At 40.7% G+C, this 16550-nt stretch overlaps 3 protein-coding genes across 4 annotated transcripts; 1 reads left to right on the forward strand and 2 right to left on the reverse strand.

Moving 5' to 3' along the window:
- Positions 1-672: 672 nt before the first annotated feature.
- Positions 673-2781, reverse strand: LOC306747218 (3-oxo-5-alpha-steroid 4-dehydrogenase 2-like; the record flags this gene model as incomplete). Its single annotated transcript, XM_079230247.1, has 5 exons — positions 673-739; positions 832-982; positions 1064-1165; positions 1528-1691; positions 2507-2781. The coding sequence occupies 5 exons, from the start codon at positions 2779-2781 to the stop codon at positions 673-675; spliced, it is 759 nt and encodes a 252-aa protein (XP_079086373.1).
- Positions 2782-4328: 1547 nt separating this feature from the next.
- memo1 (mediator of cell motility 1) lies at positions 4329-11314 on the reverse strand. Of its 2 annotated transcripts, XM_079230174.1 has the most exons (9): positions 11176-11314; positions 9768-9849; positions 9610-9678; positions 9306-9418; positions 8783-8894; positions 7782-7924; positions 7605-7681; positions 7279-7383; positions 4329-6801 (listed from the first exon to the last, which is right to left on the reverse strand). In XM_079230174.1, the coding sequence occupies exons 1-9, from the start codon at positions 11234-11236 to the stop codon at positions 6670-6672; spliced, it is 894 nt and encodes a 297-aa protein (XP_079086300.1). In that variant the 5' UTR covers positions 11237-11314; the 3' UTR covers positions 4329-6669. The 2 variants fall into 2 exon arrangements, with proteins under 2 accessions (XP_079086300.1, XP_079086301.1); XM_079230175.1 differs by lacking the exon at positions 9610-9678.
- A 1209-nt stretch (positions 11315-12523) lies between these two features.
- On the forward strand, positions 12524-16203 carry spast (spastin). Its single transcript, XM_079229329.1, has 16 exons — positions 12524-12662; positions 12773-12856; positions 12933-13016; positions 13114-13295; positions 13402-13538; positions 13629-13722; positions 13818-13892; positions 13991-14062; positions 14186-14261; positions 14386-14477; positions 14582-14661; positions 14757-14799; positions 15031-15110; positions 15200-15270; positions 15375-15415; positions 15517-16203. Exons 1-16 carry the CDS (start codon positions 12560-12562, stop codon positions 15640-15642), a joined length of 1440 nt encoding a protein of 479 aa, XP_079085455.1. The 5' UTR covers positions 12524-12559; the 3' UTR covers positions 15643-16203.
- Positions 16204-16550: the final 347 nt, after the last annotated feature.

Here is a 16550-nt window from a genome sequence, read left to right on the forward strand (position 1 = left end):
ACTGTGTTCCAAACCAGCGTGCTTCTGCTGCAGTTGTCTTGGGTCAGCACTAGGTGGTGCCGCACAGTTGCAACATAGTTTTTAGCCAACATCATACCAAGCAATTGGTAATCCTCCCTTTTTTTCCATTGCATTGTGCGTTACCAGTCTAAACCTGCTGATTTGGTGAAATGATTTCACAACCTGACAACTATGAAAATGCAAAGACCAACCGGCAATTGAAGGTTTCACAAATGCCTCCCTGAGCACAATGTTTCGATACATTAAATGTCAGACAAATTGAAATCAGAGTTAAATTCAGAGTGATGAGATTTTACATTTGCTATAAGTTCTTTTACAGTTTGTACATTTTGTATCTGCATTAAAATAAACTTGTGTACCATATCACAAAATATATTCAGATGTACACCAAATGATTGCATCAATGTCTTTATGAAAGTTTTTTCCCGTCGCAGTTTTAATAGAAAGAGTTGAACAGTTAATCAGTGCATAATGGTTTTGGATAATGACTGCAAGCAAAACCAAAACCGATTGTTGTGCAGTAAAATTAGCATAATTTCTTTTTTAAAATGCAATAGGAACAGGAAACAGACTCTCACACTGTGCTGGTGTTTGGCTGCTGGTTTGAGTTATGTTCTGTCCTTACAAGATGACAGTCAGGTTCTTTTTCTCTCAGAAGATAAATGGAATTAAAGCCTTTCGTAACTTGGGATAGTCTTTGAATTTCTCTTGGTAAAACCTGCAACAGAGGAGCAGAAGATAACAACCATCACTCAGAAACAGCATGTAGTTTGGCAGGCGAGTGTGCATGTACTGTCAGTTGTTAGGCACCTGTGATGGTGATAGGCTCGTGGTCCAATGAAACACAGGCTAAACATTGCGAATGAGAGTGCCGGAAGGGACCATGTGGCGACAGCATAGCCGAACCACTCCACTATCTCTCCTAGGTAGTTGGCACCAGACACGTATTCAAACAGGCCTCCTGTAGGAGAGTGAGAAGAGCAGGTCACTCCCAGCACAGAGTGGACGAGCGCTTGTTCAGGTGGGATCTCTCGTTTCCTACCTGTGGGTATTTTGTAGACTACTTCTCCTGGTTTCCTCAGGTTGCGTAGAATATAGTCACTATGTACGTTCATGGCCATTCCCATGTAAAACAGCAGTAAGCCTAGAAAAAGATGGATGGATGTATACTTTATTCATCCCCAAGGAGAAATGTGTTTGTCACAGTAGCAAGCAAGTTACATTTCTATGGACACACAAAATATCAGGAATGAAAAATGCTCAATATGTACAACAGAACAGCAGAGTGCATTAATTTAGGAAATTAAACAATAAAGAAAATGCAAAAATGCAAAGTGGCTGTACAGTGGCTAACTAAACAACAAAAGCAGTAGAAAGAAAAGAATATCACATTTGTATCTTTTATTTAATTTTGAAATGTTTGAGGCACATACAATGATACAAGTCATTAGGTTTTTTTTTTTTTATGAAATGTTTTCAAAAGCAAAGACTAAATATGTCTCCTACCAGTTGTATAGCGATAGTCAGCTGACCATTCATCACCCAGCTGGGCACAGTGCAGAAGATAGTGGCCCTGCAGTAAACCGTTCAGAGAGCAGAACACGCCTGCTGACACCATCACGCCCAGTGGGAAAGGTGTTCCTCTGGTCAGCAGAGAGTAGACAAACGTCCTGTGATTGGTGAAGGAATAGCAGAGACAGCAGGTGGAACGATGAGGGGGATAACAGTGAATTTTATCCATGCTGGTACATGCAAAGAAAACAGACGGAGAAGAGATTTCGTGTGAATGTTTTAGCATGTAAGTGCAGGCAAAAAAGGCGCCATGGTTGCCAATACGTTTCAGTGGTTTTGTCTTTAAGATTATAGCAGTGGGAAATCTCCTCTTCAAAGTTCCTTTTTTTGACTCCATTTGAAGTATATTTTTTGTGTTTTTTTTAACTTGTTTCTCACTTTCCCTTACAACAGTGGCTGTGAACACACTGTACATCTATGGAGACATGATTAGAGGCAATACCACATTCTCACATTCTAGTTCAAAGTACAAATGTATAAGTTGCAATCATTATACAGTATAATGATGCTGATATTATATATATATATATATATATATATATATCAGGTTTTAGTTATAAAAAAAATCATCTTTCCCTGGTGAATCAGTCTTGTAAGAATACCTTTGATGTCCACACTGTACACAAACAGGCTAAGTAAGTAAGATACAAATATTAGAAAATAAGTCAATATAAAAAATGTAAGGTGTGATAATATTCTACAAGCAAAAGCCAATATACAACTAAATGTATTAGGAAATATGAGGAAAAACTACAAACCATAAGCAAGGTGTAAATTAACTGAAAAAAGCTGTCTTGCCTTAATCTTGTATTTTGAATGACACTAATCACTGCAATATATTTCAAAGTGCATTTTCACTCTTCCTTTGACATACACATGAAATGGTCAAAACTAGGCGTGTCTTTGCTATTACCTCTGAAAGTAATGCATGCAAAAGGTCCCGAGCAGCAGGTACTTCCCCGCGCTGGAGGCTCTATGCCCGGTGAGCGTCAACAGCAGCGGGACCAGGAGTGCCGGCATCTCCTGGAGGAACCAAGCCCGCCTGGCTGGGACCGTCCTCCCCGGAGGAGAGGGTCCCATATGGCGCCCGTAGGAGGTCTGTATCTTCTTGTGATAAACCAGGTGTCCGAGTCCCGTCAGGATCATCCCACAGCTGAGATAGCGGACGAAGTCCTCGTGGCAGTGCATATAGCACCTTATCTTCTCCTCTTGTCACTAATCTTAAGTTTCCGTATGAAGTTAAATGGATTTATACAGGCTTCACTCCTCTCAAACAGATAGGCGTGTCACAATCTGAAATGCAAGTGCTCCCGTTCTCACAGCGTGGGTACAAACATTGCTTGAGGTGATGTTATTATCCTTTCCACCTTGGAATGAGTTCTCCGATTTAAAGGGCTGTCTTTGTCATTGGAGCAAACTGTGCTGCGTTGAATCCGTTGTGAAGACGACCACCAGCCCGTCCTGAAAGCTCCTCTCGCGTCCTTCCTGTTTACAGACACACGCAGCAACATCTGCCCCACTTCTCAAAGGATGTCGCTCTGATTCTATTTCTTATGCGTCAGTAAATCTGGGGTGAGCTACGGACTTTCAATGAAGCTTTTCCTGTCCTCCTCATTTATCAATGAGAGGGAATAATGGAGACAAGCTGAGGCACTTGAACAGGACTTCACAATTAAGTCCACATGTAGTCTCGAATGCAGACTTCCTAACCATAAATGTGTATTTTTCAGGACTCGTAACATGTTTTTAAATTCTCTCTGAAATGTGCGACCCAGTGTTCATGTACCTCATGTATGTGTGAAATGAATGATCCTAAACATTCAGCCCAACAATCTCACTCTAAATAATAGGACAATACAAATACAAGTTGCTACAAATTGGCATTGTACATCAAATTTCTTAATGTAAATTATGCTGCATTGTTATTTGGAGACATAGGTCAGAACGAAACACATGAATTGGTAGAAATGCTGTAAATAAAGTAGGTCAGATTTACAGCCTGACATCATCTATTGGGGTTTTATGCAAATTTACTCGCATACATTTAATGGCCGTGTATGGTACTGTTTAATAAAAACTGTTTTTAGATAGGTGTTGCTTCAATTTGATTATTATTTGAGGATGTAGCTGTTGAATTATTATTTTTATAAAAAATGTGGGTGGGCTAAAGAACAAACACCGCTCTATAAAATACAATGCTGTTCAAAAGCAACACTTACTGTATAAAGTTGAATCAACGATTATCTAAATCTGTTTCGACAAAAACTGACGATTAAAACCCTCATAGAAAGTAGGTTGTATATATCAGTGTATTTTCATAGAATATGCAGTACTACCTGGAGAGTTTTTTAGTTTCTGAAATGAAGGCACTGTTCATTTCACTAGATGTCTTTCAATCCTCTGGCTCCCTCTGCTGGTGGCATTTCTAAATGTCTCCACTCTAAATAAACATTTAAGCTACACTATATTCTACAAAGGATGTCTACATTAGTAGCATAATGCACTATTATGCACTGCAAACATGTTTTAAAACCATACAAAGTTGAATATTGCACATTTTACAACCAAACTACCATGCTGTGCTTGATCTGCTGAATAAGTAAGAGGCTGGTAACCCCGTCCAACTTTGAAATAATAAACATATACGTTTAAGGCAGTGATTAAACAACAAAATGCATATACCAAGTCTGTAGTTTTCTATGTTTGTAAATACTTGAAGAACCAGACACCAGATCAGCTTTTCAGTATATTTTACTTGTTTTGTAACATGAATCCACGGCCTTATCCGAAGAACCTTTTGGGATGCTTTGTCAGTGGAACCTGAGATAAAAAAAACTCCATTGGGGGAGTAGTTAAGTAGTATACTTTAGGTTTGTGACATGTAAGTTCCCATTCTCTACGCAAAACAAAACACATTTTTAAAAGACAAAGGAAGATCCATAAACAGAAAATGAACAGTGTTGAGGTTCAGCCTTTTTCTCTTTAGAGGAATGAGGTGAGCTGGAGAAAAGAGAGAGAGAGAACTGTTGGTGCTATTTTCCACCAACAGATGAGGGGGCCGGTCACCAGGTCACATACTGGAGCGCTGGGTGAGCTGGACACGTCGCTGGGCACTAGGAAAGCAGTCGTGTACATGTGGAAAAACTAAAAAGTACAACAATAAGACTAAACAGTGAGAATACACTTTATATGTGCAACAGTGATAAAAGGCACAAGAGCACAGTGTGTCACGCTTTACCAGTTTCCCTCGAGATAGCGTCAGAGGTCAAGTGAGTCGGAGGATTCATCTTTCAGCCAGACATTGGAGCATAAATGCTAAGTGAGATGCCTCTTATGGTGAAGAGGACCGCATCAGTGAAAAGCAGTCAGTGATATTGAAATATCAGCAGACAGTGGGGTCATGTTGTCATTGGAAGCCCATACTGGCGCTAAGGATAAGCGGGTTTTTGCATTCAGCTTTTGTACTTTTGTTTGTTAATCTTTGAAAATATTCAGATAAGTCCAAGCAGCAGGACCACATAGATTATTACTTTGCAAAAAAAGAAACACTTTCTTTTCTTCAGTTATTAAAAGTGACCCTCGTGCTTGACATTTCATTCAGTAAATATCTATGTTTTTTTTAATAGATTCCAAAATACAACAAGGAGCAACTGTCTCTTTTCTCCATAAGATTTGTAAACCTTATAGAAAACATGATGACTTTGTGCTGATCTTAAAGCACGGGCCATCTATTACTTGTTTTTTGTTGACCGTGTCTCAATGATACTCCGACTGCCTCGAGAGTAACTCAAGTGAAATCTTATACACTCAGAGACGACGACACTGGAAAGAAAACCTTTAAATAAGGATGACTCATATTTTCCCAATAGCTTTTGGCATTCTTAAATCAAAATGTATCAACACAAACAGATGTAGATTACCTAGTGAACAGATCTAATAACATTTCCAACAACTTAAGCAGATCAGGTGGACGTCGCTGCTCTTTACAGAACTGAATGTGTAACAAAAGACATTTTCTACAAGTCTAGCAAAAAAGAATGTTCCCTCGAATCTCCTAACGACTCATTACCTCCAGAGAGTCAAGGTGACTGTGTAAACAAAGACTGGAGGTGTCTGTGTTGGAGTAATTTACACAACATCCAGCTTTGATTACATTTCTGTGGTACACTGGATTCTGGCCCCCCGCAAAATATATCTCTCATGCTACAGGCATATCATTGGAATCTGGAAGATATTTATTGGGCAGATGATGTTGATGGCTTTAGAGCTTAACCGACACCACTGCTTTTGCTCAAATCTACACACTACTTGAGTAAATACTTTCACGTCTAATAAAACTACTGAAAAAGGGAGAAATAAAATAGGAGTAAAATATGAATTAAAGATAACATTGGATAAAGTAATAGTAATAATGTTTTTGGTTTGTACAGTGGGGGGAGTTAGTGAACTTTTTTTGGGTGCAGCCCTTTGTGAGCAACTACAACATGTTGAGAAATGGGCAACTACCGATGACACGGTCTTGAATGAAGCAGGCAGTCAAATACTCATTGCATCTTAATCTGGCAAAATTTAAAAATGCTCCATAAGATCTGCAATTTTTATTTTTCATTCCTTTCCCGAGACAAAATTACATGAGCACAGATTGCCAGGAGCCCAAATGTAACGATTGCATTATTACCACTCAAATCCATTGCGTCAGGAAAACGAAATGGGACTGAATCCAAGTAAGATCTCTCCCTCCTAACGCTTACTCCGAGACAAAATAACACGCACTCTTCCTTTATTCTGTAACCATTTGCCCCGCCGTGAGCTCAAAACTGCACTTCAAGCTAAATATTTCAACCATAAGCTCTAAGACACACTTCAAAACTGAGAGGAGGGTGGAGAAAGGCGGAGGAGAGCTGAGGGAGAGAGAGAGAAAGAAGACTATATTGGCTTTGAGTGTCTAGGTCCTTCCTTCAAATAATGGGCGTAACTGGTGGGGTGGGGCGAGAGGGAGGGAGTCTGGGTCGGATTATGGCGATAAACAGTGAGGGCAGGACGACAGCGCTGCGGTGGCCCCTGCGAAAGTCGACCTCAATGAGCGATGAGAGCCCCAGCAGCGTAACTCACGGAGCTGTCCTGCCAGTTCCTGCACTCGCTCGATTGGGCGTAGTTCAGGAAAGAAAAGTTCATTTCTGCACCAGACTTCTTCAGCTCAGCCACGGCCTGCAAAACAGTAACAGCTGCACTTAGTTGGGCAATAAAGACATAATGTCTCATTCTCACAACAGGAGGTATTTGTTCCAACTAACTAACCCATTTAATACATTTTACAGGTCTTCACTGCCAATTTACTTTTCACTAAACCCCTCCCCCAATAATGCTTTTCAACTTACTACACCTGTCAAGCTTTAGATTTCCCCACATGTAAAAGCACTGCGCATGAAGGCTGCAGTAAGGGTACTCTCAATATGAAGAGTTTGGAAGGTGGTACCTTAATTCATCCTTTACAAAAGCCAAGCACAAGCACATGAGCATAGTGGATGGATAAAACATTTTACTATGAACTGCGTGTGTGAGGACAGAAAGCTTGACGTAGAGGCGTAGCATCAGTAACCGAGGAAGGCCGAGCTTAGCAAACAGTCGATTGAACTCAACATTTCTACATGACGTTAAATAGTGCTCTTCTTCTGTGGTACTTACATTTAGAAGCACCCCAATTGGGTGACGCCCACAGATGGTGTTGCGGTACTTCTTCAAGTAGTTGGTGAAAGACATGGGATCCAGCTGTTCTATAATGCCCATCCCCTTCAGAAGCAGAGAAAAAGGTCATGTTTCTCAATACAATTGTGTTTAATTTGATTATTTAAGCTCTCGAAAGCAGTCATTTCTGTAAATTGTGTTCAAGATAACAAGCTTTTGGATCCCAAAATACTACCCACATCCTCATGGCTAATGATAATCTTTTCATATTCTTTTTTTTTGTACACAATGATCTCACATTTTATTCAATACATCTCAGCGGTTACCATTTTATCAAGATGTTCGATAGACCTGTGGATCTCCCCTTGAGATTCATCATAGTATGTGTAGCGGAACCGCTGACCTTCAAAAAGAGAAATACAAAAAAGATCAGATCAAAAACCACTTTTATGGCTGAGTGAGAATGAGTGTCATTTTCAGTGCTTTTCTTTGTCGACACCTACCCCAGTGGCAGAAGTCGGATGAGATAATGAAAAGGTTGGAAGGGTCTGCCAGGTACTTGCTGAGCAGCTTCCCATATTCCTGTTCCTTGGACTCACTCAGGGCACCCACAAGCACAGGGACGATGCTAAACTCGTCTTTGTGGCTGCAACATCAGATTATTGAACTAACAACTTGAGTACAATAACTGCATCTCCTTGTCAAAATGATGTTCAATGGGCATGGGAGGAAATAAAATCTGCATTAATAGAGTTTTATTTTCCAGAGAGCATCTATCATTGAAAACAAATGGCAAACTGCCGGCGCACGACATGATAAGCTGCTCTTCTGGACCCTATATGCAACACCTACATTACTAATATGTCTCATCAGTCAACACCACATTGTATGTTCAACTTGATCATGTCATTCCTTGCTCAGTTCACTTCCTACTACCCGATCCCTGCTTTTCTAAACCAAGAATACTCCTTCCAACCTAACAAGAGGGCTGTTGTGCATGCCCCATGTCCTATGTGTCTTTGAACCGATGTGATGCTGGTTAACAATGTATAGAGAAGGTTAATGAAAAGAATGAACAGAATGCGACACACATTCCTGCCAACGGTGTCACACTAGTGCACAGATCTACAAGTGACAGTAACACGGCGAAATATGCTGGAATGTGACAGCAAAAGACAGGCAAGAAGAAGAAGAACGCTAGCAAGTAAACATGAATGTAAACAATGCAGGATTTAAAATCCTTCTATTAATAAAATAAATTGGCTTTGCAAATGTTTTATGAGGAAGGAAATGCATTCGCCACATGTGTTGGAGCTCAAGGGTTCACACAATGTGTTTTGTTGAGAAACTGAATGCAAATATAACTTTTTGTTTATCACGTAATATAGCGTTTGTTTAGAAGAAAACTCCACAAGGCACCTTTAAGAAAAAGCTTCATCCCGCCCTCTGTAAGTGTATAGTGTTGATTCTTTAGTTCAATGAATGCCACTTCTATATGCATTACCTCTCCATGGCTTTAGCAGTGTAAGGCAAGTGCATTTCAATACTGTGCTCATCTTCATCTGTTTGCAGACTCATCCGCTCAAACAACCCAGTTTTCCAGAGGTCAGCATAAACTGTAAAACAGAGGTGAGTTTCACTTTAATTTGTGCATGTTATGATGACAGTGTCTACTGATTAAGTCGTTTTTTTGGAGCTGCACACTCATTTGATAAGTGTCTAGCTGAGAAAAACCTCATAATTGACAAAGCAACAAATTCTGGGTTGTTTTTCAGGTTGTTTTGTGTTTCTAGAAAAAAAATGTTTGCCTCATTTGGTGTTTGGCAGTGTTTGGAAACACTCACTACATTCTACACTAAACAAACCTGAACTGCAATCAAAACTGGTTATGTTACTACCTCACATGACCCTTAAAACACGGTCCTAAATAATTACCTCATTAGCATGCGATAACATCTGAGATTGAGCGACAAACACGCACACAAAAAAGTAGAAATCACAATGTCATGAGTGAAAACAGTGAATACCCTTGTGGTCGATTCTCAGGTCATAGAGAGGTGTTCTATAGATCTCTGCAGGTGACAGGGCACAGCGGGAGAGGGGCACATGGTGTGAAGGTCCCAGGATGAACACCCTACGACTGAAGGGCAACAGGATTTTATCTCACTCACTCTATTCACAAAAGGCACACCTCCAGCACTATATTCTACTATCTGAACTAACATCTGTTCACTCTGTGGGGGGAAGGAGGGGGAGGGGGATTTAAGATCAGAAAAAGTAACAGAAAGCATTTTCTTATGTAAGGAATAGGATGAAAACTGAATGACTTACGTAACAGTGGGATCAACCTGCTTGTACGCATATGCTGCACACCCACCACAGTAGGTATACCCAGCATGCCTGCAGCCAAAAAAACATGTCAGATTAGAATGAGTCTGCGTTCTCAGATACCTTTTGACATGTTCAGATTGTATTAAACGTGACCTTACGGCGCTATTATGGCCCTTGCTGGTCTGATTGTGGACTCTGCTTTGGACAGCCAGCCTTCTAGTTGTGCATTCAGCTGGGATCCTGAAAAGGTAGAATTTAAAAATAAATAATAATAATAATAATAATAATAATAAAAAGAGTTCAGATTACTGGGTTAAAAGGACCAACGATTACTTCTCTCTCTCTCTCTCTCTAGACTGACATTTTGATAGACACAGCAAAGCTACAAGTATGGATCACTACAATCAAGGCAATATGTCACTGTAATGATCCCTAATCTAAATGTGGCAATAGTGGTTGATTAAATATTGTCATTAAAATATTATTATTATTAGTGTAGTTATTATAAAAACAATAATTCACTGTCAATCTAGAGCCTTCTGCTTCCTGGTCCAGGTTAAACAATAAACGTAATTTACAATGAAACTTAATTTTAAACTTGTTTACTGCTCATCTCAGTTGTCTTTACTGGTGGCCAGAGTTGGTGACGTCACGTCAACATCAGTCAAACACAGCTGACCAATGTATCAAATTAAGTCTGCAGGAAAAGTGATAACCGATATAATTAGTTTCGTAAAAAACAAACAAACGATCGTGATCGTGGTGGATTCACGTACGATCTGCCTTCATTGTAGCTTATGGACATGTTTTTGTTTACGATTATCATGAGAGTAACTTTTGTTATTACAAACAACGCAATAAACCATTCTTTTAAAAAGGGATAAACAGACAGGGTGTCGGTGTTTAATAACAAGAAATCAGCAGCTAGCTCATTAAAATGGGGGGAAGGGGTGCAACATGAAGCTTTCTGCTCTGCCCTTCCCAGTCCTTTGTTTCATGGCAGCTAGTCTTCCTGCACCTAACGCTAACTTCATCGAGATCGACCAAACCACACAAAATACGAGCGGCTTAACTTTATATTGTAGCTGGCAAGCCGTTTTGGGCACGGACATGTCAAAATTCGCCAAACAGCAGGTAACAGAGGCCAGGAAGTTATGCAAAGTTTTGATCGCTTTGTCAAAAAAACGCTGAGCAGCAGATGTCTGCTGGTTTTAGAAAAATTACATCGACCGTCCGAGCAGGAGAAGCGCTGGATAAGCTCCAGGCAACCAATGCACCCGAGGGGCCACAGAGAGGAGGCTGTCAACAGCAGCTCGTGTTAGCGAGTCCACTTTTCCCCAGATGGATTAATGCTACCTGCCTGACGCTAGCCGTCACCATCTGCTGTGGCAATCCAGGAATTAGACGGTTAAAAAAAAAAAAAAAAAAAGTCATCCTCAAGATAACGACGGTTACACAAAATAAAATATAAAGACAACAAAAGCAACAACACAGACTACCGTGACACAAAGTATCAGCTAGCACTGCTAACACGGAAGGACGGTGTTGTGTTGTGTTGACAGTTACCAGAAGCGGAGTACCAGCTCCCGGCGTGACTCGCTTCTCGGCACACCACTCGGTTCGACATCTTGCTTCCCAAGCCGCCTATCTTGGTCTGCTGAACTCTTTGTCAGGCGTACAAAAGTTTAAATGTTTCTTTGCAAGAGCCAGTGTCGACTAACAACAGAGGAGAGGCGGTGCCAGCTAGCCGACTTGCTCGTTAAAGACAAAGAGCAGTTCGCCTGGAAAGACAGCCGAGCTAGCGTTAGCTGGCTACCGAGCTCCGCTCCGTCAGCTGGCCGTTGATGTGTCGGTGCCGGTGGAAGACTGAGAGAGCTGGAGAGACACGCGCACGGCAGTTAGTCAGGCCGTCTGGCGCTGTTGTCAAAATTGGAAAGGCACAACATATAAATAAAACAATATGTAATGTGCCGCTATCGTATAGCCAGACGAGAAATTACAGCACCACAGCTGTCACTGTCGGAATCAGAGGATTATTGGTTTGTCTTCTTCTTTTCTTTTTTTCTTTTTCTTCCGCCTTCTTCTTCGTCTTCTAGTTGTCATCCATTTTGTTGGTGCATTGGCGCCACCGTCTGCTCCGGAGTGTGAAGCGGAAAATATACTTACAATTTATCCCTATTAAAAATGTAAATTAATTAAATAATATTAAAAATAGTCTTGAAAAACTCCTGAAAATTACGTTGCACCCTATCCTTGCTTATCCATCCGATGTAGGCCCTTGGTCCTTTCCCAAAACCCCTCAGATAACTTGCCAGCATTCCGCTCTTCTCAAGTTCATAAAACCTTTCTATTATCGTCCTTTCCATTATCTTACATATGTTTAATGTTTGTGCTATTGGTCTGTAAACTAGAGCTAGCAGGTAGTGAACATGAGTTTATGGTCTCAATAGTTTCTTCAATATAGCATGATGTTCATTTAGTAATGCTTTTATTATTATTATGGTCCCATTTAGAGTACAATATAACATAAAGAAAGGTATGCTTTAGACTGGGCTACCTTGTGTTTGACATGTTGCTCTACTTCACTTCAGTTCACTGGTTGCAAAAAGTCAAAATGGCGACGGGCCGACGGCCGTAATCCAAGATGGTGACCGCCTCAACGCGGAACTCGAGGCTTCAAAACGTCAGTCCGCAAACCAATCGCTGACGTCATGACGCCAACATCCTCTTCTTGTATACAGTCGGGTCTGAACGGAGCGGTATGGCGAGCACTACTATCAAGCGTTCACACTTAAAAAGAAGCGGCTAACTCCAAGTAACAACCGACAACAGACGGTACCGTGCACTCTTCCGTTATCCGGTGTCGCGGCGGGGCTGGAGCCGAGCTCAGCTCAACGTTAGGCGAAGGCGGATACGGTAACGTGCGTGACGTTAACGTCGGCTAAAAACAATGGCAAGTAAGGGCAAAGACAGCGGGGAAGTCATTAAAAACTACCACAAACAGGCGTTTGAGTACGTATCGAAGGCGTTGAGGATCGACGAAGCAGACACAGGTTTGTTTACAGTGTGGAAGACAGACAGACAGACAGGCGGTGCGGTGTGTGCTGTTGTAAGTGTGCTGTGGCAGCTTGTAATAAACACACACTCTTCCCTGTGCCGCCAGGAGACACAGAGGAGGCTGTGCAGTGGTACAAGAAGGGGATTTCTGAGCTTCAGAGGGGTATTGCAGTAGAGATCACGGGGCAAGGTAGTACACAAACACCCATCTGTTTGCACACTGTATGACAATAGCGGTAGTCTCACACATTATGTTTTGTTTGCAGTGGAGCAATATGACAGAGCAAAGAGACTACAAGATAAAATGGTCACGAATCTCACCATGGCCAAAGATAGGCTCGCACTTCTGGGTAAGTTGCATCGTTGTTTAGACTTGGCTATGCCAACTCATTAGTTATCCAAGCTGGACAAGTGATGCTTAGTGTGAATTCTGTTCCCGCTTCACAGAGGCGACGATGGCATCTAAGAGGAGGAGTGATCCACAGAAACCCTCAAGTCCTCCACAGAAACCTTCAAGTCCTCCACAACCGAAGCCTGTGCCTAAAAGCCAGCATGCAGCGCGAGGCGTGTCCACCAACACCAGGCCCTCCACTTTCGGTAGACCCTCATCCAGATCCACTGATCCAAAGGTGATTTAAAAATGACATTTAGTTGCCCAGTTGTGTCATTGTTTTAAAGATGTCTGATTCTGATGAAGCGTGTCCTGCTCTCTGGATGTTTTTGTTCCTGCTTAAGGTGACCCCACGGGTTGGGAAAGCTCCAAACGGGAAACCCACAGCGGGGAAACCTTTGCCTCCAAAGAGGGACATGAAAAACTTCAAGAATGTGGACAGCAAACATGCCAACTTGATTATGAATGAAATTGTCGACAGGTATTTAGTAGCAATGTTAATACAACAACTGCACATTTAGCTGTTGGTGGAAATTAAATAATATAAAAAAACAACCTGTGTTTGTTGCAGTGGAGTGTCTGTATCCTTTGAAGACATTGCAGGGCAGAACTTGGCCAAGCAAGCACTCCAAGAGATTGTCATTCTCCCTGCCTTAAGACCAGAGGTGATCACTCATTAATATCTTTTCTCAGCTTACTATATTTCTGCTTTTTCAGATTAGATTGAATTTTCTTTTCTTTTTTACATTATGTCATTCAGCTCTTTACTGGCCTGAGAGCGCCGGCCCGTGGCTTGCTTTTATTTGGCCCGCCTGGAAATGGGAAAACAATGCTGGTAAGTCAAATATTCTTTTCAACACAGCAAACGCATTCGTCCAGATCAAACCGCCTCAGTATTATGATTTTAATTGCAACCCTGCCTTCCTCTACTAGGCCAAAGCAGTCGCTGCAGAGTCAAATTCAACGTTCTTCAACATCAGCGCAGCCACTTTGACGTCTAAATATGTAAGAAAACACTTTTTAGTGCACTTTTTGTCTGGAGCAGGTCTCCACACTACACTATATTTTAGTGTGTGTGTGTGTTGTTTTTATTTATTTGTATTACCTGTCTTGTCTTTGCTATCACAGCTAGGAGAGGGTGAGAAGATTGTTCGAGCACTGTTTGCAGTTGCCAGAGAATTGCAGCCCTCTGTCATCTTTATCGGTTCGTATTACGTATTATTATTATTATTATTATAGTCTATTTATTGACTAAATGTGCCCCAAATGCCCAAAATTGCATCTCATAAATATACTGCTTATTAAAAAAAAATCTATTTTTCATTCAGATGAAGTTGACAGCTTGCTATGTGAAAGGAGGGAGGGAGAACATGATGCCTCTCGTCGATTAAAGACCGAGTTCCTCATTCAGTTCGATGGGGTGAGAGCAGCCTCTGACATTGTTTTCATCCACCTGAGCGCTGAAGTCACCGTTCTCTCGGAGAGCTGCGGTTTCATTTTCACGACAATGCTTCTTGGTTTCAGGTGCAGTCAGGGGAGGATCACAGGGTGCTCGTAATGGGGGCGACCAACCGGCCTCAGGAGCTCGATGAAGCAGTACTGAGGTACATGCTGCAACTCCACATGCTGCATCATTATGTACTTTTTATTATTTATTACAAGCTCACTGCAGTTTTCCTCTCGTGTTCATCTTTTACAGGCGCTTTCCAAAAAGGATTTACGTGGCACTGCCTGACGGCGAGGTATTTACATTGCAACCATTTTCACAGTTTATGCCGATGATCAGTGTCTTTGTTGGCTTTGAAATGTAAATGTTGCATTATTTATATATATATATATATATATATATATATATATATATATATATATATATATATATATATATATATATATATATATGTATGTATGTATGTATGTGTGTATGTGTGTGTGTGTGTGTGTGTGTGTGTATGATGTAACTCTTGTTCCTCCAGACAAGATTAACGCTGCTGAAAAACCTTTTGGAAAAGCACGGGAATCCATTGAGCAAAAATGAGCTGTCCTCTCTCGCAAAGTGAGTTTGATATTTAAATGTCATACAGCCTTTTACAGCATTATTTATTGTGTGTACATGCATTAATTCCTAAATATTTACCTTGATAGAGTGAGTGCAGGATATTCAGGAAGTGATCTCATGTCATTAGCCAAAGATGCAGCGCTTGGGCCAATCAGAGGTAAGATGTCCTCCTCACATCATGGTATCGCTGGTGTATATTTCAGCCTCTGTGACGAGCTAAATCTGCATCTTTTTTTTCTATGTGAAAATCCTCTCTCACAGAGTTGTGTCCAGACCAAGTCCGAAGTATGGCTGCTAGTGAGGTAACGCTATATTCACAGTACCACTGATATTTCCTTTCTGCCTCTTTAAGAACCACTATGCAGCAGTATTTAATCGTATGCTTGTTTGTCTGTATACACAGATGCGTAACATCAAGATGAAGGACTTTGAGGATTCCCTGAAGCGCATTAAGCCCACTGTCAGCCCATCAACTCTTGATATGTATACCAAATGGAACAAAGATTTTGGGGACACAACAGCTTGTTGAACTCGGTAGTTCATTTGAACTCGTTAAAAAGAGAAAAAAAAGATGTTTCTGTTTTAAATCTGCGGTTATGAAATGTCATTACCATAAATGAACAAAAAATACTGCTATAATGTATAAATATGACATTTGATTATTTCCTGTTTTTTGGGAAGGCTTTGTAAGATTGATTTTTTTTTTTTTTTTAAACTCCTAAAACACTCTTGTTACTTGAAATTGTATTATTTATTCTCAAGAATGTTCTGCAAACTTACAAGGTATCTTTCGCTTTCCTCAAGAGGGCAGCAAGTTAATGTAGCTCCTGACATTACATTTTACACATCTGACTTACCTGATGTGTTGACATGTTTATGGTACGAATCACCGAACGGTCTCTGTACTTGTGCACATACAAGTATGATTATTGGGAAATTATTAGCTAAATCCGATGACTTTATCATAAGAATGTATTTCTTTTCTTTTTTTACAACTACTTTTATTGTATTTGAAAGTAGGAGACCTAATTAACTACTGTGTTTTCTCACTAAAGTTGGAAATAATTTGATTGAGCAAAACTTCTTATCTCTTGCATCAATAAATACAATCAATAAAAGTTTCTCCAGCTTTATTTTTTTAATTAGGTACTGATAGTTTGATTTTTTTTTTTTTCAACCCTTTTTTGCCACCCTTAGAGCAACCGCATCACATCGCTCTCTTTTGAATACATCAACAAAAATAGCCGAATATTGTTTTTTTCCAGCACCTCCTCTCATCTGCAGGTAGATGGTGCTGCAGGTCTGTTTTCACCTGTTGACTCCTTCCTGCAATGCAAACTCCTTTTGGGGAATGTTTTGCCTGCAACTACTGATGTGTGGAATGTAGTTAATAATGAATTAGTTATTCATGAGAGTTAAATCTCTTCTGCTGTGTTG

This window comes from Taurulus bubalis (assembly GCF_910589615.1).
Source record: "Taurulus bubalis genome assembly, chromosome: 14".
NCBI classification, from domain to species: domain Eukaryota; kingdom Metazoa; phylum Chordata; class Actinopteri; order Perciformes; family Cottidae; genus Taurulus; species Taurulus bubalis.